Source organism: Sarcophilus harrisii, chromosome 3 (genome assembly GCF_902635505.1).
Source record: "Sarcophilus harrisii chromosome 3, mSarHar1.11, whole genome shotgun sequence".
Lineage (NCBI taxonomy): Eukaryota > Metazoa > Chordata > Mammalia > Dasyuromorphia > Dasyuridae > Sarcophilus > Sarcophilus harrisii.
This window is the reverse complement of record NC_045428.1, coordinates 18,539,041-18,562,256: the sequence shown is the minus strand read 5'-3', so window position 1 is coordinate 18,562,256 and position 23,216 is coordinate 18,539,041. Positions and strand designations below refer to the sequence as shown.

Sequence of the window (23,216 nt, the reverse complement as noted above, 5' to 3'; positions counted from 1 at the left end):
ACAGATTATCCTATACATCACCACTGCAACCACTCCTAAGAAACCTTTTCTTTATGACATAAGTACCTTTCATGTAAATCCTGTCCTGATCCCAACTGTTAAAAGAATTCTACTTTCTAAAATGATCTGATGGTTATTAGGCCTATATTTATTTATGAACTTAACTCTCACACTAGGATATAAACTCCCTCCAACAAGTAGGAACTGCTTTATTTTATTGGCTTACAGTGTTTGGCACCTAACAGATACTTGCTGATTGATTAGCTGTAAAAAGGATATGGTATCAAACATTTTAAATTTGAAAAGATAAGAAAATTATCTCATAATATAAATGGACAAAATTTTTCTCTTCAATTTAAAAATCACACGTAAAAGAAAAATACTTAGGGATAGTAAAAAATTCAGGCTCCAACTGTGAAAACACTGGGAATTAATAATTATATAGTCCAGTTATTTAAGTATCTGAATAAAAATTGTAGCAAGCAAGAAAATTTGGAGTCTTGCTGGAAATTCTCTATAATGGGATTTAAGCTATCAATCTAACTCTAAAATTCCATGGGTCAATAATTATTACCTAATACTTGAGAAAATTTCAAGACTTCAAAGTTAAAGGGGCTAAAAATATATGCAATATAGCAGACAGCCCTTTGGATAAATGGCAACATTTTGTCAACTCCTTCTACCCAAATGAAACTCACTGTGTGCATCAGTAAGTACATTATTCCAAAGTATAAAGGTAAAAGGTTAGATGGATCTAGGTAGACAGTATGATTGGATTAAGCAAAAAGGAACACTAGGACTTATTTAACTGTCTCTCCAAATGCTCCTGGAACTTAACAATTTTTCTTCAATTTCTAGACTTGATACTAAAACAAACATTCAATTGATCTCAATGAAAAAAACTTAATAGTAATAGTAATATAGAACAACTCTTTTGGGATTAAAACCATTTATTTTCTTGCAACAGTGCATTTTAAGTGATCTCAAAAATGGCAAAGATATCTTGGAAGGACATAAAATATATACTTATTAAAACAAAAATATTTATACAGGCATGGCCATCATAAGTCATTCATACAAATTATTAATAAATCCTCGTTATACTGGAGGTAAGAAAAAGATGATCAATCTTGTAGGGATTGTATCTCACAAGGGGTTAGAACCATGAGGTACATGTAAGAGCATTTTCAGTATGAAATTCTGATGTGTATTTTGGTAGCATTAGTCAAATTTCTTTTTTGCTATTAGTTGTCAGAAAGGTGCCTTTTGAAAAATTTAGCTGCTATGTAATCAAAGGCCAAGCCTTACCTTTTATATCAGAACATTTGTGCAGATAAAAAGTGGGTACTGTTTCCCAAAGCTGGTAGACTTTTAGCCTGTAGTTTTCTTAAATCCATTATAGAAATGAATGCCCATAATAAGTCTAAGAGCCATTAAAAGGTTAATAAGCATTTAATCAGCATTCCTCAAGTACTATGTTTGGTGTCAAACTGGACAAAGCATTAAAATACAATACCAGGAAGTCTACAACTTTAATTAAACAATTACCCAAAAGGATAAGAATGCTCCAAGTTGATACATTTAAATTGGCCATGAGTTTCAAAGTTTAATGACCACCATAGGTTTGTCAGTTCTACTGCCTAAATGATCTCATCTTTTTGCCCACTCTGAATATCTATGTTCACAGTTATTCTAAATAAAGATCTCTAGGGTTCCTCTGAACTCTATGATTCTATGAATATTGAGAAAGATAAATTTGGTTCCAAGTTCATGTAAAAGACTTAAGTCCTTTGTTCTCTTTTTAAGCTTCAAACTGCTGAGACCCAAGTTCAAAATTTGACTGTGATTAAACAACTGTGAATATGGCAAGGCTAACCAAATCATAGAAAAATTTTAAGGTCTGTGGAGTTTTTTTTTTATATATCAATTTGTGTCTTCAACACTTTGTGCATAGTAGGAACTTAGAAAATGCTTATTCCCTTCCCTCTAAAAAGAACTAAAACATGCCCCACAGTCCCAGAAAAAAAAGCTGAGGGGGAAAATGGCTGGGGAATGGCCAAGTAAGCTGTGGGATTATGGATATAAGTACAGGAAACCAATTTATATGATCTGATCCTAAGTAAGCAGAACTAAGAAAACAAAATCCATAATGGCCACAATAGAAATGGAAAGCAATAAACAACTGAACCAAATGCAGTGAAATGTGATCAAGATTAGACCCAATGAAGAATGTGACAGAGCACTTTTCAGGAATGGGGTACCGAGGCTATGGAACATTAAGTCAGATCCTCCACCCCCTCACCCCGTGTTGGTTAGTTTTTATTCACCTGCCTTAAAAATCTGTTAAAGAATGCCAAGAAAAAGGGATTGCAAATGTAGTGACAAGATTAATTCTTGACCTTGCCATATTAGACATTAGAGAATTTCTCCAATGTGTGTGTCAGGGGATCATGTAGCCAGAGATGGAAAGATAGAAAAAAATCTTTCTTCTGAACTGAGGCTTGGAAAGACTAAGCAACTAGTCTCCAGTTATTCAGATATTAAGGCAAAGAGTTGGAGGACTTCAGACACCTAGCTCCCCTGTGACCAAATCACGTTCTTCCACTGTAGCATGTTTGCTTACATTTTTGGTTTTTGTTTTTTAATCTTGCTCTTTTGGATTACTGGTTTATGTTTTTTACTAAACAATTATGTAACTACCTTGTCCAGTCAAGAGATTTAAAAGCTTATAAATTATTTTTTTCATTTGTAAACTGAGCTCATTCAAACACCCCACAAGGTAAGGATTATCACTCATACACAATGACTTTTTATTTCATGTTTACTTCTCTGGTTATGGTAAATCTGCCACTAATATATGGAACAAATAGAAAATTATTTGAAGATGATAAAAAAATTGATTACACCTAACCAGGTGAGAAATTCAAATATTAAAAATGCTTCTTTATAATTAGGTGCCGAAATAAAACTTCTCAGCAACCAAAAACCTTCTTATAATAAACTAGCATGTCTTTATCTTTGAATTCAACTAATTTAGGCAAGCATTTATTTAATGAATTTAAATTAGCATTTATTAAGCTTAAAATGGCATTCAGACTTTTGGAATACCCTGTACAGGGGACTTAAGCTAAATACTGGAGACAAGAAAAAAGAGCATGCCCTCAAGGAATTATAACTCCAGGAGTTACACATTTGAACTTGGAAAAAAAAAAATCTTACATAGCTCTGTATTATTCTACTAGGAATCTCATAACTAAGAGAGGTTGGTAACATGTATTTTTAATTTTTAAACAGCATCTAAATTCTTCAACATTCACCACAAATAAAAAATTCATCTTTCAACAGCAAAATATGAATTAGCTTAAGACTTTCTAAATGTGTAAGCCAAAGAAAAACTTATAATTTTAAACATGATTAAACAAAATTTGGAATAAACAAATTTTTGAAAAATTCTCTAAAACGTAAATATTTTAAAACCATCTAAATATTGCTCTGCACACTGCCAGATAAAAAGCAGAATTATCCCATCACTTTAAAAAATGCACAGGGACCTTTCAGTTCTCTAATAATATGTATAAATCCTAATTTTTGAAAGTGGTGTAGTTAAATGCTTGTGGTTGTAGCACTGTATAATCCATTAAAAAAAAAAAAATCCGAATCCCAAAGATGTACAGATTCTACAAATGAAAGTAGTTTTTGTCGTTTTAGATCTTAGGTTTAAAATTTTAAACAAAAAAAAAAATTCACTGTCAGGCAATTTATAGAAATTTATGTGAACTTTATTAGTTATCTTCATTAAGTTGAACAATATATTTTATACTAAATCCCAATTCTGAGAAACCTGCCAGATAATTCAAACCTTTCCATGACTAACCAACTTAAACATTGGCATATTTGTAAAACACAAAAATGGTAATCATTTTTTAAAAAAAGCTAATTATATTTTACACAATAAAACATAACAGGTAAAATAAATTTTGTTACATAATTCACAGTAAATTAAGATTTAACCCTATATTTTGTGAATTGATCACTTTTTACAAAACCCCTCAAAGCAATCTTATTTGTTTAAAGCTGCCACATGTACCACAGACCAGCAATATAAATAAAAACAGCATTTTTCCAACCATAGTACATTCAAGTAACAATTTCTTAATAAAATGTAGGGGAGGGGGGAAAATCAACCAAGTGGACCACTCCACATTTTGTAATAATTATTTTGAGATGTATTTTACTATCATGGTGATGAGGTGAGCAAACAAGCCCATTCAATTATATAAATGTTTAATAACCACAACCCTAACAAACGGAAAGCAAAAAAGATACACATTTATAAGTTCTTTGTGGTTGATACTAAATCTTATTTTCCTTAAATTACTAAACAACCTCTATTATTTTAGCTTTGTCACCAACTATGAAATACGAGATATATTCAGTCATAAGTCAGTAACAACCAATTCTGAATAAGCTTTACACTTCAGGAATAGCAAATTTAAAAAACAAGTTCCTGGTCTCTTCTCCCCCTAAAATTTGAGAACGATACCTCACCAATTATCTAATCTCCATTTCTCCACTGTATACAGTTTAGACAATATTCCTAATTTATTTGCTTTCACATGCTTTAGTCTCCCAAATGGAAACTTTCCATAATAATAATTAATAATTGATAAACCTTCCCTTAAAAGTTCACTCCTCCCCTTTAAAGCTTAACCTCACCTGCAGGGCAAAATTATTTCTCTTTAGATCCGGGTCCCTATTTCTAAGAAATGCAATGTTGTAAGTACTATTGCTGAATTCATGATAGCTTTGTTTGTTTTCCAAAGTATAGTATGATACGTAACACTCAGAAATATCTAACATTCAGAATTCAGGATTATAGGGTACCTTCAAAAGTGAAGGCTACAAAATAACCCGTTACCAAAAATAAATAAATAAAAATAAAATCAATATATATTAAACCCATCTTTTTTATTTGGTACGGTAAATAAATACCTTAAATTTAAATACATGGTCCATAAACTATTAGAGTCATCGGGTAGGGAAAATAACCTATCAACCAGCTATGACACATGCTTTTTATAAAATTTAATTTACAAAGATCTCCTACTTTGAAATTTGTGATGATTTAGAGAGGATTGGGGTTGAAATTTTTCTTAGTACTGTAATCTAGGTAGAAGGAATTTATTAGCAATAAAACTATCATCATGAAAAGCATTTGCAAGAATGTGTATACTATTTGGGGAAAAAAACTTGCCAATGTATTTTAAAATATTTTAGAATCATAATACTTGGTGGATTGAACTTAAACATTTGCTCAATCGAATTTTAAAATTGACCATTTCTGGCATTTATCCCAAGTCTTTGAAAAAGAGAGGATTTTGAAGAAATTACATGGTATAATTTAGATCAACCTTCTCACAGAAAAAAATTTTAGTTAAAATTTTCCCTTTTGTTATTAACTATAAAGTTTCATAGATATACTCCTGAATTTGTGTGTGAGGAGAAAAAAGGAGGGAAGGCTGAGGTGCTTATTATCCTCTATACAGAGTATTTATTCTACTATATTTCCCACTTATTTTCAACAATAAGAACAAATTCCCCTTCCCCCCCACTTCAGACATGGTAATAATTGGAGGTGGCTTTTCAAGACAGTTCATTTAAAAGGGCTGAAATTAAAATCGAAGATTTTTTTGTTTTGGCTCTTCAGCTTTCAGGTATGTAAAACTTAATTGCTAAAATAATGTAAAAATCAGCCAAGTGCAACTTTTGTTTTTTAAAGTGTATGAGAATAATGGTCTCATAATAAACTAGTACAAGGACTAAAATTTCTATCCAACAATAGATGACATCATGTTATAAGATAAGTATAAAAATTCTTTCTAAAAGTTTTTAGGAAATTTTCAAAGCTGATTTGATAACATTTCATTTTCAAGTGGAAATGTGTTTAAACAAAAGTTGATAAATTTACATTATTCAATTAAATAGGATTTTATAAAACAATCCGAAAAAATTCTATGAATCCTATATCTACTCTCTTGTCTTTTAAATCACAATATTTAGTAGCAGTTATCAAATATAGTGAAGAGAAATTTTACATATTTCCTCCTGGGGGCCCTCTGTCATTATTTAAAAGAAACCCTATTTCCAAGTCCAATGACAATGGAGCCATATAGCTTCATTCAAGTCTCCCTAACTTAATTCAGAAGCACCAAACTTAAAGAGTATTAAGAGCTTAAATCCGCTACCAGAAACTGAGGTTTTGGGTTAAAAATTCTGTTCTTGGTGATCCTAATCCAAATGAATTTACAAATTATTCTCAAAACTAAAACTATGTAAACAAAGTCTGGGATAAATGCAGAGTTTGGAAAAGCAGTACAAATCTATGAAAATGGCATTTTCTTTCAAGAATTATTTGGAAAGTTATTTCTTATTTAAGGTAAAGAATGGCGATTTTAAAAATAAAAACAAAACTTCCACAAAATATTATTGCATATAGTTTTTTGTCAAAGTCATGTTATTTCTCACAATTTTCATGATGCTTTAAATCATGAACTAACAAAATAACTGCCTTAAGTTCCGTAGAATCTTAAATTTAGAACTGAGTGGGACTTGAGGAAGTAAGTTAGCCAAGTCTGTGGTCCTCATTAAAAAAAAAAAATGGTCTGAAAGTCACAAAGGAAGAGAAACAAATTACACAAGTCAGTTTCAGATGTGGCCGCTTTAAATGTTAGGAACTTAAAATGTGTTTGGCTAATGAAAAAAACAGGCTTAATATTTTACAAGCATAACTATACGCTCACAATTGTGTTAGGGACAAATCGAGTCCTTTTTTAAATGACTTTTCAAGAATAGACAAGGAAAAAAGAAAATATCCCATTATAAAAGTTTACCCTAAAGCGCAGCGTAAAACCAAGTGGAGAAGCATAGTGACTAAAAGGAAAAAAGGGCACTTGCTGTTGTAGGCCTGCCACACTAAAGCAGCACAATAATATTGGGGTTTAAGATTTACTTCACTACGCCAATATTTACGTGCTGCTAGAGCGGAACAAGCAGCTCCATGGTAAGTTACAAGGGAAGGAAATGAAGTTTCCCCAGTTTCACAAGCGTGAAACCGGCACCTCTTCCATGACTCTCCCCTTAAATTCCTAAAGCAGCAAATAATGATTCGCATCTGGGCAAGAACATGTAAACCATGATGTGCTGCTAGAGGACTTTCGGGTCTCCCCAGCTTCTTCCCAGACACGGGCCCTTCCCCGCAGGGGCCGGGGCGGGCGCACGGGACTCACCTGCAGGATCAGGAAGCGGTTGTGGTCCAGGTCGATGCCGTGGCTCCGCAGCAGGTGGCCCACGTCGCGGAAGGTGGCCTTCTTGCCGCTGATGTGGTACACGGAGGAGTTGTCCCGGTAAGCGGTGCGGGACACGGAGAAGCCGCTGTCCGGGATCACCTCGTAGTCGTCCTCCTCCTGCCCGGAGAAAGCCCAGTGGGCGAGGGTCGCCCCTCCCCAGGCCCCCCTCCCCGAGATGGCCGCGAGCCCGGAGGGATCCCGAGTACAAAGGGTGCGGGCCCCACCTTGTCCACGATCTTCTGAAAGTGCACTTCCACGCTGCAGCTGTCCAGGTCGCGGTGCTCGTCCGAGTTGTGGATCAGCACCGACAGCTTCTTGGAGCGGATCTTCTGGGCTCGGTAGCCGAACACGAAAAGCATCGAGTCGATGACGTTGGACTTGCCGCTGCCATTGGGTCCGATGATGCAGGAGAAGCGCTGTGGGACGGGACGGGGCGGGTCCGGGGGTTCGGGCGGGGTCCCTCGTGGGGCCAGGCCCTTCCCCGCCCCCCCTTCCCATCTCCCCACCGCACCGGGCCCCCCAGCGCGTGCACCTTGTGGAAGGGCCCCAGGAGCTTGCGGCCCGCGTACGACTTGAAGTTGAGGTTCACGATGTGTGTGATCATGAGGCGCGGCGCCCCCGCCTCGTTGGTCATGGCCGGGGGCGGCGGCGGGGGCACGGCCCCCAGGATCTCCTCGAGGCTGCGCAGGTCCGGTTCGGGGCCCGGGGGCTCTGGGGGGACACGCGCGTCAAGCCGGCCCCCTGGGGAGCCCCCTCCCCTCTACCGGCCTCCCCGCCCCTCCCGGAGCGCCTACCTGGGTCCGGGGGCTTGGCGGCGTCGGCGGCGTCCGCAGGCGGCGGCGGCTCGGGCTCCGGCACGTCCGGCTCGGCGGCGGCGCTCGGCTGCTGGGCCGTGGACGGCTTGGTTCTTTTGCGGGGCGGCATGACGGCGGCTGCGACGGAGGGAGCGCACTGATCAGGAGTTCCCCGCGGACGCCCGCCCCGCTCCGCTCCCCGCGGCTCCGGCTCCGGCCCCGCCCGCCCCGCTCCCCGCGGCTCCGGCCCCCGCCCCGCCCGCCCCGCCGGGGCTGCGCGGCCCAGCCCGCCGCGGGACTGACAGGCGGGAGCGGCCGCTCTGCCCTCGCCCGCGGCCCCCGCCGCCGTCCGGCCTCCGGGCGCGCGCCCGGCCAGCTTGGCAGGGCGGCCCCGCGGCTCGGACCCGGGCGCGGATGCTCGGTACCTGCCCCGAGGCTCCGCTCCGCTCCCCGCTCCTCCCCGTCTGCTCGGACGCTGTGGCGGCTCCGGCTCCACCACTCGAAAATGGCGCCTAAAATCCAAACTCGAACGGAAATTCGTTACAAATACGCGCGGTGCCTCCTGGGAAGCGCAGATTTGAAAAAAGTGCGGCGGCTACTGCTGCCGCCATCTTCCTCCAGAGATACCGCGCACGCGCAGGCCCCGGGGGCAGAGGAAGAAAGGGCGGGCCTAGGCGGGGCTTGGAGCCTTGGACCTATGAGGGCGGCTTGTCTCGGGCACCGCCCTTGGAGGCGCGAGCGGCATCTTAGTAGTTTTTCTTTTTCTTTTTTTTTTTTTTCGGTCACTTTTTTTTTCAAATGTTTGAAAACGGGAACAAGAAATGCTGCAATCCGATTGGTGGACGGAGGCGGGGTTGGGCGGGGCACAGCCGGATGGCCCCGCCCCGTCGGTTTTCCACTTTTTTTTTTCTTGCCAGGGCGGGGCAGGCCAGTAGGAAATATCGCGAGAGGAGGCCTGCGCCTTCCCGTGGGTTGTCGCTATGGTGATGGAGAGTTCGGGAGCCGCGGGCAGGAGAGCGGGCCCGGCTCCGGGCTGCCGCAGCTCCAGGGCCACAGGTACGGGGTAGGGGTTCCTGAGAGAGGCCGGAGACGGGCCAGGGCCGCCCGCTGCGAGACCAGGAGCGAGACGGGCTGCCGGGGGTGGGGAGGCGTCTACGGGCCCGGGGGCGCCGTGGGGGGCTGGAATCCGGCGGGCGGGCCCGGGCCTAGCGGACGCTCCTCCCCTGCCCCTCCCCCTCCCCTCCCCGTCCCCTCCCCCCTCTCCTCCCCCGCCTCTTTTCCTCCTCACCTCTTCCCCCCTCCTTACTTTTCTCTCCCCCTGCTCCCTTTCTTCTTCTCCTCCTCCCTTCCCCCTGCCTTTCCTCACTTCTCCTGTCTGCGCTCCCTCTCTTTTCCCTCCTCCCCGTCCCTTTTCCCTCCTCCTCCTCCTCTCTCTGCTTCCCCCTCCCCCCTCCCTCCTTCCTGCCTTCCGCGGGTCCCCTCCCGCCTTCTTGTGCCCCTCCCTCCATTTGTCCTTCTTGTCCTGGGCTGCCCCCCCCTTTAGTGGCCCGGACTTGTGGAAGGGCTGGGTTGAGGTCCTCAGGCTTCAGTCCGGGTCCCTGCGGTCTCCCCCGCGCTTTCAGTGGTCGGGGCAGTTGGCCAGGGTGGCCGTTCCTGGCCTACGAGTCAGCCGGCCTAGAGAAGGGAAACTGAGGGCCCTGCCTCCAAACGGTGCTCCCCACTGACCCCTGCGAAGGTCACCCTGCGCTGCCTGGGCACGCGGAGAGCCGAGGCAGAGGAAACAAGCCCAGCCCCGCGGAGGGCCCGCGGGCAGCGTGGGGACCTCTGGGCTGACCCTTGGGGAGGGAGGCTCGGGGTCCCTTGTGTAAAGGTCACTCCAGCCTGAGCCCTTTGCCCTTGTGGAAGGGAGACCCCGGGACCACCACCCACAGATGGGGGGGACAGCTCTGACCAGCAAGCCCGCAGAGCGGGGACCGGCCTCAGCCGCCGGCCACACCTTTAGGGGTTCCTGCTGCAGACTAAGGGGGCCTGTGTCCAAGTGGGACCAAGGCCCCTGCAGGGCCTCCCTGCCACACGAGGCCGCTGGGCTGAGGCTTCAAGGCCGCTCCAAATTCTGGGCCCTAAGAGGGCAGAAGAGCCTTTGGGGGATTCCCATTTGGGGGGCTGGTGGGAAGGGGGCTGCTCCGGGAGGTGAGAGGCAACCGGCAGAAGCAGGGCCTGGGGGAGAACTGGGCCGAGTAGGAGATGAACCGGGGAGGGATCACCAGAGACGCCTGGGTTTTGGTGGGTGCGGAAGCCCCCAGAACCTGAGGGAAAGTCACTAGGTGTGAAAGGAGGCAGAGGGAGGCTGGAAAAGAGCAATCCACAGTCAGCCCCAGCGGCCAGGGCTTGTACCAGGAGTAAGTGAACTTTTCCCCCGGGACCCCCTTTCACCTGAGACACTTCTGCACGATCTTGTGTATATGGGCACATGGAATAATTGTACAGAACCCGGGCATATGGGCACGTTAAAGAAGTATACAAATCCCGGGGCATGTGGGCACATGGAATAATTGTACAAAACCCGGGGCATATGGGCACATGGAATAATTGTACAGAACCCGGGCATATGGGCACGTTAAAGAAGTATACAAATCCCGGGGCATGTGGGCACATGGAATAATTGTACAAAACCCGGGCATATGGGCACATGAAATAATTGTACAAATCCCGGGGCATGTGGGCACATGAAATAATTGTACAAAACCCGGGCCATATGGGCACATGAAATAATTGTACAAATCCCGGGGCATGTGGGCACATGGAATAATTGTACAAAACCCGGGCCATATGGGCACATGAAATAATTGTACAAATCCCGGGGCATGTGGGCACATGAAATAATTGTACAAAACCCTGGGATATATGGGCACACTAAAGAAGTATACAATCTCTGGGCATATGGGCACGCTAAAAAAGTATACAAATCCCTGGGCATATGGGCACGTTAAATAAATGTACAAACCCCTGGGTATGTGGGCATGTTAAATAAGTATACAAATTCCTGCACATATGGGCACGTTAAATAAATGTACAAATCCTTGGGTATACGGGCACATTAAATAAATGTACAAACCCCTGGGTATGTGGGCACGTTAAATAAATGTACAAATCCCAGGGCATATGGGCACGTTAAATAAGTATACAAATTCCTGGGCATATGGGCACGTTAAATAAATGTACAAATCCCTGGGTATATGGGCACATAAAATAAGTGTACAAAACCCGGGACATATAGACACATTAAATAAGTATACAAATCCCTGGGTATATGGGCATGTTAAATAAATATGCAAGTCTCTGGGTATATGGGCATGTAAAATAAGTGTATAAAAGCCTGAGTCATATGGGCACATTAAATAATTATACAAACCCCTGGGTATATGGGCACATAAAATAAGTGTATAAAAACCTGGGACATATGGGCACATAAAATAAGTGTACAAAACCCAGGACATATGGACACATTAAATAAGTTTACAAATACCTGGGTATATGGGCACGTTAAATAAATATACAAATCCCTGGGTATATGGGCATGTAAAAATAAGTGTATAAAACCCAGGGCATATGGGCACATTAAATAAGTGTATAAAAACCCAGGTCATATGAGCATGTAAAATAAGTGTACAAAACCTGGTGCATATGGGCACATTAAATAAGTGTATAAAACCCAGGGCATATGGGCAAGTTAAATAAGTGTATAAAACTCGGGGCATATGGGTAAGTTAAATAAGTGTACAAAACCCAGGGCATATGGGCACGTAAAATAAGTGTGCAAAACCTGGGGCATATGAGCAAGTTAAATTATGTATACAAAACCCTAGGTATATGGGCACGTAAAAATCTACGAAACCCTGGGCATATAGGCACATAAAATAAGTATGAAACCCGGGGCATATGGGCATGTAAAATAAGTACACAAATCCCTGGGCATATGGGCATGTAAAATAAGTATATGAAACCCCAGGTATATGGGCATGTAAAATAAGTGTACGAAACTCCGGGTATATGGGCATGTAAAATAAGTATGCGAAACCCTGGATATATGGGCATGTAAAATAAGTGTATGGAACCCCAGGTATATGGGCATGTAAAATAAGTGTATGAAACCCTGCACATATGGGCATATAACAGAAGTGTACAAAGCCTGAGTATATGGGCATGTAAAATAAGTATGAAACCCTAGGCATACGGGCATGTAAAATAAATACAAAACCTTGGGTATATGGGCATGTAAAATATGTGCAAAACGCTGGGCATATGGGTACATTAAGTGTATAAAACCTGGGTATACGGGCATGTAAAATAAGTGTGCAAATCAAACCTTAATCAGTCATAATGTTGTAACTTGCACATTCAGTTAGGGGACCAATAAAGGGTTGTGACCCACGTGGCCTGTCCAATCCTTTTTTGGGCTGTTAGGAAGTATTCAGGGGTCCTCTATTTCCCAGCCCCACTGCTGAGCAATGGGGGAACCAGGAAAGGCAAAGCCAGTGGTCCTCCAGGGGTTCACAGCTTAATGGAGGCAGGGGTGGAGAGCCAGCACTGGAAAAGGAAGCACAGGCCAGCCACATCCCCAATGGGTTGGAGGAGTGGGCTGAGAGGAGATCCTAGAATTCAAAGGGGTTGGGAAAGGTGGATGGGGGTGAGGCACCTGATCAGGGGGGCAGCCTAGGGGTGACAGGCCAGCTGTTGCTTTCAGCCCCCCTTGGAGTTGGCACTTAGGGCACGGTTGGAGATGGAGCATGGTTTAGGTGGCAGGGGGAGGGAGGTCAGCCGCTAGCTTGTGGATGGTGCTGAGAGGAGTGCCCAAGGAGCACTGTGGAGGAGGATCAGGAGATATGGGAGAGTCACTGGCGGAAGAGCTAGAAGTCTGTGGAAGTTGGGAGCCAGGCTTAGCTTTGTTGGACAGGCCAGGAGCGGTGGGGAGCAAGGGAAGATGAGGGCCACTTGGTGTAGGGTGGGATGAAGCACCCTCCCCCTTCTAGCACAAGCGTGTCAGGGTGCAGTCTCCTCGGGCCTGCTGTGGCTTCCCAAGGGCCAGGTGCCTCCCTCCCCTACCACTTTTGGAGTCACTATCTGTGGGTTCATTGTCAGAAGTCGACCGAGCTCCTTTGGGCCAGAATCTGCAGTTTGTCCAGTGCCTGGCAGCTGGTCCACACTTATTAGGTGCTTATGGATAATGTGTAAAGTCTTAAGAATCCTACATCAGCTGTGGAGGCACTTTGGTGCCCAGTTGTCTATGTTTTGCCTCCTAATCTGGTTCCCTGGGTTTGTGTGAGCGTGAGCCCTTTTTTGTAGCTGGGTGTCATGGTTCTGTGCCAGAATAGCCCATAGTCTTTGGAGACAATTCTGCCGGCATCCAGCCCGATGGTGCTGCCAGAAGGGTATGGACTTCCCTAGAAGGAAACATCCATTTGGATTTCCATTGAGTCCTAACCATCCGGGTAGCTCAGAGAAATGGCAGGGGGCAGTTTGGGTCTTTCCCGCTCTGTTATGGCTCTTTTGCAGCTCTTTCAGCTTGGGGAATTATTTCTGTCAGCTTTCCTCTAAGATGCTAGTGGGGGGGGGGGGATGGGCTTTTCTATTTAGGAGGCTAGATCCCAATTGCTATTGTAGGGTAGGCTTCATTTAGGGCAGTCTAGTGCTTCAGGTTCACAAATGAAGCAAAATGAGACTCTGAAAAATCATCTGATAGTCAGAAAAAGGAGGTTTACTTAGCTCTAGCATAGAAAGGATGTTCAGCAAGGACCCAGAATTGATTCAGCTGAGCAGAGCTTTCCTGTCTCTGCCGCCATGGTGATGTGTTATTGCCCTAGCCTACGTATAGGTTATTCTTAGACTACCACAAAATTATGGTGGAGGCTCAGGTCTTGGAAGAGTGGTCACAAAGCCCATGTGACAGATGCTGCTTCTGCCATACGTGTACTCAAAGGCATCCCTAAGGCTGTGAGAAGTCTGGTCTCTAAATTCTCAATATTCTTCCAAAGATTGAAGCTTTAGGAACTCCTGCCTCTTGGTGATGAGATTGCCCTCTCTGAACTTCCATCTCTTGTGTCCACTGCCTTCCAAGGAATGGTCAGGAATTTGTGATCCAGGGACTCTTTATCTTTGGCAGCACTTTTGCTCCAAAGTAGCTGTTGATATCTGGGAGTCCAGATCAGTTTTTATTTCTGCTGCTGTCTTGACGCTTCTGAAATCAGGAAAAGGCAAAAGCGGCCCACAAGGTCTGTTAGCTCATCTTCTATAGACCTTACATAAATGCATGGCCACGACCCAGTATTCAGTTGGAGTCAGATAAGGTTTCCCATTCTATAAACTTATCTAATTAACCAAGGAACTCTTCTGATTGTGTGCATGCATGAACGTGTGTGTACGCTCGCTCAGCAGTGTTCTGGTGCTGCATAGGGGATGGTGGAATAGGATACAAGGACATTGCTAGTCTTTTTATTTTGTTTATGTGAATGTGTTTTCTTTTTATGCAGATTTTTGAGGCTCCTCGAATGTCTGTTTCTACAGTGAATATAGCCAAGCAACTTTTATAATTCATCTGGAAATTCTGAGAAAATGAGACTGAAGATCTCACTTCTAAGAGAACCAAAACATATCCTTTGTTCCTTAATAAAACTTATTTGGACATTATTGCTGAATTATTTTATAATTTTACTTTTTTTCCTTATAGTTGGAAAATAAGTTGTTTTTGCATATTTTTTTGGTGATAAACTTTAACTCAAAAATTGTTAAATATTTGTTATTTTGCATATGTATATACATCCCTATATATATATATGAGTCTTGAGATAAGATTATCAACTAATCTAGCTTTCACTTTTTAACTGACATTTTCACCTGTTACTTGAGTACTTATTTGACATAAATAGAATTTTTGCTTAGTCTATCAGAATCTTGAGAAAAACCTTTGAAAGTGAAACAGTTACCTTGTTCCGGGGAACAAAGTAGGAACCAGCAAGTTTTTAGTGCCTATCAATGATGGAGTCTGTTGCTAAGATGCAGGAGAGAATGGAGGAGGGGTTGGGCAGGAGGGGGAAGCTGGGCAACCATACAGTTCTAACTCTACAGGGTGGTTTCATGACTTTACATAAAAATGAAGAGTCTGCCATACTTGGGTCTGACCCCTTCTTCTCCACCCTATCAGAAGTGCTGAAAGGTGGACACCATGAAAAGTCGTTTTTTTGTACACTTTTAGGAGCTGCTTATGAATCTGGCCATACTCTTCTTGCATCTATTCATATTTAATCATTGCCTCCCCTTAGAGTAAAGAGTACATCTCTGACATATGAAGTTACTTTGGTTAAGTTATGAGGCTTGGGGAAGCGGGTGTCTGTGATTTACTTCCATTCCCAGCCCTGCTCATGATTCAAAGAATTTCTAAACAGGGAAGATTCAAATCTCTATAGAGCTTACTTTCTAAATGGAAGAATCCAAGTCTTTTTTAATCTGTTCCATTACAACAGTGTTTTAATTGCTCATTTAATTGCTTTCTTTTATTATATCTATGGGTGTCCATCATTTCTGAAACAGAAAAAGAGGATGTGTGATTCCATAAGATCATCTCTAACAAAACCGGAGATTTAGCCTGTGATGGGATCTCGGAGGCCGCGAGGTCCTCTTGTGAGAGTGGTTGCCACTAGGATAAAGCACAGATTGCGCTGATGGCCACTCACCAGTGTAGCTCTAACTTGGTCTGACCAAACTGGCCTCTTGGCTCTTCCTCAATGCTCCCATTCCACATCCTACTTCCTCCTGGCTCTCTCCACTACTGGGGAGGCTCCTTCTTCACCTGGTAATATCCTGAGCTCCATTTGAGACTCTGCTCCTAAACCTTCCTGCTTATTAGAGCTTTGCTTCTCATGCTCCCCTTCTTTTGTAGTTAGTGTCCAGCACTTTGGGAGCAAGAGCCTGGCATCTTGTAGGGACTTAATAAGTGCTTGATGGAGCAAATTTGAAATTTGAATTCTTTCACTCCATTTCCACTTCCTTAGTAAGATCTCAGTGCTTCAGATGTGACACAATGAATCAATTGGTTGGGAGAAAATGAATGGGTTCAGTGAGAATGAGAGAACTGAAGGTTCCAGATAGAGGGGAAAGACGAGAGCATTTTATTACTGGCAAGAGACTGAAAGGACTGTGATGTTTGAAAATAAGAGATCTGGGGCTTTGTTTGAAAATAAGAGATCTGGGGCTTGGCAAAGCCCTGTAGTCACAGAGATGGTTCAAGACAGCGGATGATGGAAGTATTATCTGGAGGTGACAAAGACAGATCAAAGAACTTCCATCATCAAAAGACAAGAAGCTTCCCTGGACCATAAAGGGGGGGGGGGACTTGTCTTGAGGAGCTTTCCTGAGTAAATAAACACTTTGCTGCTCAGTTTTCCTTGAGGAATACTGAAGAGTGAATTTGGAAGTGCTCCTCCCTTTAAGGAAAGCAGCTGCTTTTGGTTAGTTTGTGACGAGTTCCACTCCAAGCACGACTTGATGTTGGTACCTGCTGTGCTGCACAAGTCTCCTTGATTTTGTGAACACTAACTTAACCTCACTGATCAAGTCACATGTGAAGCAAAAGCCTTTTCACGGTTTCTTTTCCCTTTAATAAAGTTCCCTCTAGAACTTAAGAACGTGGGGAAAGGAAGGGAGCCTGCCCTTAGAGGGCCCCTACCCCCAGTCCCCAGCCTTAGGTTGCTAGGATAGACAAGTGCTTCTGGGGCATTGAAGTCTTGCGATGATCTTCCCCCTCTCTTCTGAGTTTTGCCTCCTGTCTTTTTGGGCCTTTGGGTCGCCGCCACCACCAAGCTCTGTGTTTCCTCCTCCATTTGGATTCCATTTGGCCAACACATATCGAGCACCTATTTGTGCCCCGTGCTCCCAGCCTATGTCCTCACAGTGAGCTTGGGTGTGTTGGGAGACAAGGAGCCTTCAGTGGCCATACATGAAAGCCATTGATCTACTGGCCTCTGGCGCAAGGGGACTTGGGAAACCTCTTGGGGACTTCTTGAGCCGAGCTTCTGCAGCATTACATTCACTACATGATCTCTCCCACAGTCATTGGAGTTATTTGATTTTATTTTAATTTCCCAGATTCAATTTATTTGTTGTTCTATTAAAGCGGAAGATGAATCCCATAGATGGACAAAGTATAAATTTGTTTTCTCAAAAATTTGGCATAAAATGTGATTCCCTCCTCTGTTTCTAAAAACAGATAAATTGCCAGTGAACATTACACATGTACATTTCAAATTTTATCCATTGCCATGTTCTTCAGTTTCTAGTTTTTTGAGACTTTTTCACTTCATAAGATCCCTGCTGCTTAAAGATGGAGTATTTGGATTTTAAAAGGCAAATGTTCATTGCTGGTAGAATTGGGCTTTGTGTTGGGAAGGCTCCTGCAGCTGCTCCTCCCCCTCCCCGCCTTCTAAGCCAAGAGTAAGGGACAACAAGGGAGTGTCCTGATCTGAAAGGCCACTCCCACTTTCTGCAGTAGTGGAAGGGCTTTGGTCACTTGGGAAGCCGGAGGTGGCCATGGTTGGGTCTAGAAGTCCAGGCTCCATACACAAAGTACTTTGCCATCATTAAAGTGCTAAGTCAACAATTTCCTCTTTTCTTCTTGCTACTCATTGAAAAAGTACCTTTTCTAGCTGTGTTATTCTGGACAAGTCACTTAATCATGTGTTTCTCAGTTTCTCATCTGCAAAATGGGCTGAAGAAGGAAATGGCAAACCACCCCAGTATTTTTGCCAAGAAAACCTCAAATAGAATCACAAAGAGTCGGACATATCTAATCCACTAAAAAAAAGTTTTTTTCAAATCATATATTATTATTATTATTCAACTTTTTGTATGAAAAAAATTGGGATTAGAGGATTTAATGCTTCAGTAGCTCAAAGCTCAGATAGTAACCAGAATTTCCCTTTGTAAAGTTTTTGGTTTGTTAAAGTTCATCCTTCCTTGACATATCATACATCAAGAATTAGTAAGTTGTGTAGGCTGGACCACTGCTGAAGAGCTTTATTCCTGTAGTGATGATCACCAAATAGTCAAATGGAACTTGTTAACGACTGAGACCAGCCAAATCGTCAAGCTCCCCGATGACATCTACCCCATTGATCTTCACTGGTTTCCCAAAAGCATCGGTGTGAAGAAGCAGACACAGGCTGAGAGCTTTGTTCTCACCAGTTCTGACGGTAAGGTTGCGCAGGGCCAGGATTTAAGCTTGGAAATGTTTTTTATGGAGCATTTTTTTGTAAAAGTTCCATAAGAGAGCATTACCCTTTTGTAAATGAAGCAGCTGCCAGTGAGGTCTCCTGGGGCACTCTGCCAGAGGCTTTGGGGAAGCAGAGTTGGAACCCTGGTCTTTCTGGGTTGACTCTCAAACCCATTGTTATTTCTGATAGTCAGGCTGCTATGCTGAAAACTTCTCTCCATGTTTTTGGTTGACTTCCATGTATTGTTTTGTGGTGAGTCTTTTAAGGAAGGGTTAGCTTTTTTTGTTTTTGTAGCCCAACCAGACCTTGACTTTTTTAAAGAGATATTCCTAAAATTTCAAGCCATTTGAGAGAATGAGTTTTTTGTTTCCTCATCTGTAAAATGGACATCTAGCTCAGAGGACAGTTGTAAAGATCTAATGGGACAAGATGCAAAGTGCTTTGCAAAACTTTCAAGTTCACATAGTTATTAATAATTTATTTAATTATTAGAACCATTTATTATTACCAGTGCTTCTGACAATGCTGTTATCTTGAGGGTAACAACTGATAGGCAAGCTTAACACTAATATAATTCAATAAATTGTCGTTGTCTAACAGCTGGGTATCAGGTATTTAAGTTTATGTATTAATTTTTGGGTTTGGTATTTCTGTTATAACTCAAGTGATGGTTGTTGGTACAAATGGGAAGAATGCTTTGCTCACTCAAATGGAAAGCAACCTCTGCTGTGGCTTATGATACCAGGGAGGGCTAAGCTGAAGGATGTATTTATGTCTGCATTGTTACTATCTGTGTGCTGAAGATTCAAGTGGAAAGTTGTTTTTTCTGATGGGGACTTTAGATGGTACCTATGGCCATTCTAATAAGTTAGGAAACAGTTTCTTTTGCCTTAAATTATTTGGTTGCCTAGCAGTAGTTTAACTGACTTCAGTAGGAATAATCTAATCATCTGCTTCCCTTGAGCCTTCCAGGCAGCTTGGTATTATGGGGGTTGCCTTGGCCAAGTAGGAAGCAAAGGCCCCGAGTTTGAGTTGAGCTTTGAGCAGCATTGTGATGTTGGGTAAGTCACTGAGTTCCTCTGCCTCCTCTCCTGCTGGAGCACAAACTTTCGGGGCAGGAGTTATGTCAAAGGCTTTACCCTTGGATTCCTAGCACTGGCTCAGTGCCTGGCAATGATGGTCACTTAAGAAATGTTTATTTATTGGTAGAGGTGTAAGGGTCAAATGAAATAATAGATATGAAAGCACCCCTTTGGTGATTGCAAAGGACTGTATAATGAAAGGGAAGCTGCTAGAAGAGACAGTACAGGTAGGAAACAAGATTCAAGGTTGCAATGTGACTCTGAGCATTAGCGCTAACTACGTTAATGTTTATATAATAGTTTATACAATAAATTCTTATTATTCTTGTTAGGATTATTGTATGGTTTCGAGAAAATTCGAGACTATCCAGCTTCCTGTTAATTTTTCAAAAACCCTCTCGTAACAGAATCTACTTTTTTTTGTTGTTGTTAGAAAACCATTTTACACAACACATTATAAAAATCTATGGTTCTCTTTCACTTATATTAGAATAATTTGGATTTCAGAATTAAAAAAAAATCTATCCTAAAGTAGTTCCAAGCTGCAGCGAGCGTTGACATGAGCAGAGAGTGGTCCATCTGTGAGCAGGAGGAGGGAGGGGTTTAGAACCAGGGACTGGGAGCACTGGGAGAGCACAGAGAAAAGGACTCCAGATCAAAATTACGGAGAGTAAGAAGTTGGAAAATTAAGAAACTCCTCCAAATTAGGAAACTAATCAACATTTTCATAGCACTAGATTAGTAGATGAATTATGTTGGCCAGAGTCATCACATTGGTGAAACTCAATAGATAGGTCCACCAGGAAATAGATAGGACAGCTGCAAAGGCCCTTTTTTTTACCCAGATGAGTAAGTACAGAGGATCAGGGAAGTTGAAGAGACTTGCCTAAAATTAATAGCTAGAGAGTGGTAGAGTCTGGACTCTTTTGACCAAATTTAATGGCCTTTCTATTACATCCTGTATCTGTATCTGGAGAAAGGAGAATCAGTCTACAGGGGACAATGTGTGAGAGGTTCCCCCCAGAGACCTAATTAATCTAATCCTATATTGTTAGGGGCAGATAACAAAAGTCATCATAGACTTGTTTTGACTATATCTGTTAGACACATTAAGGTACAAGCTAGTTGGTGAGAATGCTTTCTAACTAGTAAAACTTCTCTTAAATAGGAGAAACAGTCCTTCCCAAGCAGTTTCCAACTCACATGTAATCGTAATAGAGACATACAAAATGAAGAAATGTATAGTTTCTTTGGGATTTTTTAGAAATACTAAACAAAGTGACCAATGTTAATATCAATATAAACTTTAGGAGAAGTTCTATCTCCCCTAAAACTAATTCTAATACATGAATGGTAAAGAAAAAAAGACTCCTCTCTTGACCTGATCTCTCATAAGCCAAGGGACACATTCTTTCTCGCAAATTGGGTAATAAAAGTATGTTCCCTCAATATAGATGTAGGCACTGATTCTGACTTTTTGAGTAACTAAGTAAACTCCTTGTTTGGTAAAGCATATATCAGATTTAAATTCAGTGGTACTGACAGCAGTCTGTTCATCTTATGTACATTTTAAAATGTTTCATTGATATTTTTTTTTTGCATTTCTATCACTATTCTTAGTCAAACTCCTCCATCCCTTCAAAAAACCCCTTCAAAACTTTTCTTTGTAACAAAAAAGTAGACTCAAAATAAAGTATAAATTCACACATTGGTTGTATCTGAAAATGTGTCTCATTCTGGACTGCAGGCTCTGTGCTAATCCTCTGCCAAGAGGTAAGAAGTATGCTTCATTTCACTATCAGTCTTCTGTAGTCATTGATTAGACTTCTAAAAGTCTTCAAAATTGTTTTCCTTTACATCCTCGTGGTATTTGTAGAAATTGTTCTCTTGGTTCTTCTCACTTCACTCCAGATCAGTTCATCTAAGTCTGCTCAGGTTTCTCCCCATTTTGTCAGTCTTAGGGGGCAATGCTCTTCATTTATATACATAGACCACTAAATTCATCTCCAGTATTTTGCAACAAAAAGTGTTATTTTGAGCCCCATTTTTTTTTTAATTTAATAGCCTTTTATTTACAGGTTATATGTATGGGTAACTTTACAGCATTGACAATTGCCAAACCTCTTGTTCCAATTTTTTACCTCTTACTCCCCACTCCCTCCCCCAGATGGCAGGATGACCAGTAGATGTTAAATATATTAAAATATAAATTAGATACACAATAAGTATACATGACCAAACCGTTATTTTGCTGTACAAAAAGAATCAGACTCTGAAATATTGTACAATTAGCTTGTGAAGGAAATCAAAAATGCAGGTGGGCATAAATATAGGGATTGGGAATTCAATGTAATGGATTTTAGTCATCACCCAGAGTTCTTTCTCTGGGCGTTTCTGGTTCAGTTCATTACTGCTCCATTGGAAATGATTTGGTTGATCTCGTTGCTGAGGATGGCCAGGTCCGTCAGAACTGGTCATCATATAGTATTGTTGTAGAGGTATATAATGATCTCCTGGTCCTGCTCATTTCACTCAGCATCAGTTCGTGTAAGTCCCTCCAGGCCTTTCTGAAATCATCCTGTTGGTCATTTCTTACAGAACAGTAATATTCCATAATATTCATATACCACAATTTATTCAGCCATTCTCCAACTGATGGCCATCCACTCAGTTTCCAGTTTCTAGCCACTACAAAGAGGGCTGCCACAAACATTCGTGCACATACAGGACCCTTTCCCTTCTTTATAATCTCTTTGGGATATAATCCCAATAGTAACACTGCTGGATCAAAGGGTATGCACAGTTTGATAACTTTTTGAGCATAGTTCCAAACTACTCTCCAAAATGGTTGGATTCGTTCACAACTCCACCAACAATGCATCAATGTCCCAGTTTTCCCGCATCCCCTCCAACAATCATCATTATTTTTTCCTGTCATCTTAGCCAATCTGACAGGTGTGTAGTGGTATCTTAGAGTTGTCTTAATTTGCATTTCTCTGATTAATAATGACTTGGAGCATCTTTTCATATGACTAGAAATAGTTTCAATGTCTTCATCTGAGAATTGTCTGTTCATTCCTTTGACCATTTTTCAATTGGAGAATGAGCCCCATTTCTTAGAACATAAAAAGACAGAGATTGGGGAAAGAGAATCCTCCTCCTCTCACTAGCTTAATTCAATTATGGAACCTTTGCTTTTGAGTCAGCTGGATTCTTCCCTCTCTGGATACAGCAGGTAAAAAAAAAGCAGAGCCAAAAAACCCTGATTGACTAAAGTTTTAAAGCTGAAGGAAGCCAATAAAGCAGGCTACCTCCACTCACATGATAAAGCCTCCATGTTGCTGAAGTGAGTATGGCCAGAGCAGCCCGGGCCATAGGTCTACTGGTGACTGTATGAATAGTTTAATTACTTTTTGTGCATTGTTCCAGATTGCTTTATTGAATTGTTGGACCAATTCAGAACTCTTCCAGCAGTATATTAATTTGTTATTTTCCTGTAGCCCTTCCAGCAGTATTCATTTCTTTTTTTGTCACCTTTGCCAATCTAATTGGTGTGACGTTGAACTTCAGAGTTGTTTTAATTGATATTTGAGAAATCTCTTACTATTGTAAAATACAGAGCCTTTTAAAATGGTTGTTGATAGCTCGGATTTTCTTTCCATTCCATTCAATTCAGTAAAAATTTATTAAGCGCCAACTACGTTCCAGACACTGTCCTAAGTGCTGGAGATA

General features: G+C 42.1%; 2 protein-coding genes across 3 annotated transcripts in view; one reads left to right on the top strand and one right to left on the bottom strand.

The window, feature by feature from the left end:
* SMC4 (structural maintenance of chromosomes 4) overlaps positions 1-8,640 on the bottom strand; it is a 33,112-nt gene extending 24,472 nt beyond the window's left edge. The window contains exons 1-5 of the mRNA XM_031957593.1: positions 8,566-8,640; positions 8,141-8,278; positions 7,879-8,057; positions 7,571-7,762; positions 7,287-7,463 (exon numbers count right to left, since the gene is read on the bottom strand). Coding sequence (XP_031813453.1) covers positions 7,287-7,463; positions 7,571-7,762; positions 7,879-8,057; positions 8,141-8,270 — 678 coding nt within the window. The 5' untranslated portion in view covers positions 8,271-8,278; positions 8,566-8,640. The remainder of the gene's footprint in view (positions 1-7,286; positions 7,464-7,570; positions 7,763-7,878; positions 8,058-8,140; positions 8,279-8,565) is intronic.
* A 48-nt stretch (positions 8,641-8,688) lies between these two features.
* IFT80 (intraflagellar transport 80) overlaps positions 8,689-23,216 on the top strand; it is a 92,049-nt gene continuing 77,521 nt past the window's right edge. Inside the window, exons 1-3 of one of the 2 annotated variants that reach the window (XM_031957596.1) lie at positions 8,689-9,196; positions 14,668-14,786; positions 18,160-18,381. In XM_031957596.1, the coding sequence (XP_031813456.1) occupies positions 14,750-14,786; positions 18,160-18,381 (259 nt within the window). In that variant the 5' untranslated portion in view covers positions 8,689-9,196; positions 14,668-14,749. The remainder of the gene's footprint in view (positions 9,197-14,667; positions 14,787-18,159; positions 18,382-23,216) is intronic. The other variant, XM_031957594.1, reaches the window with a different exon arrangement.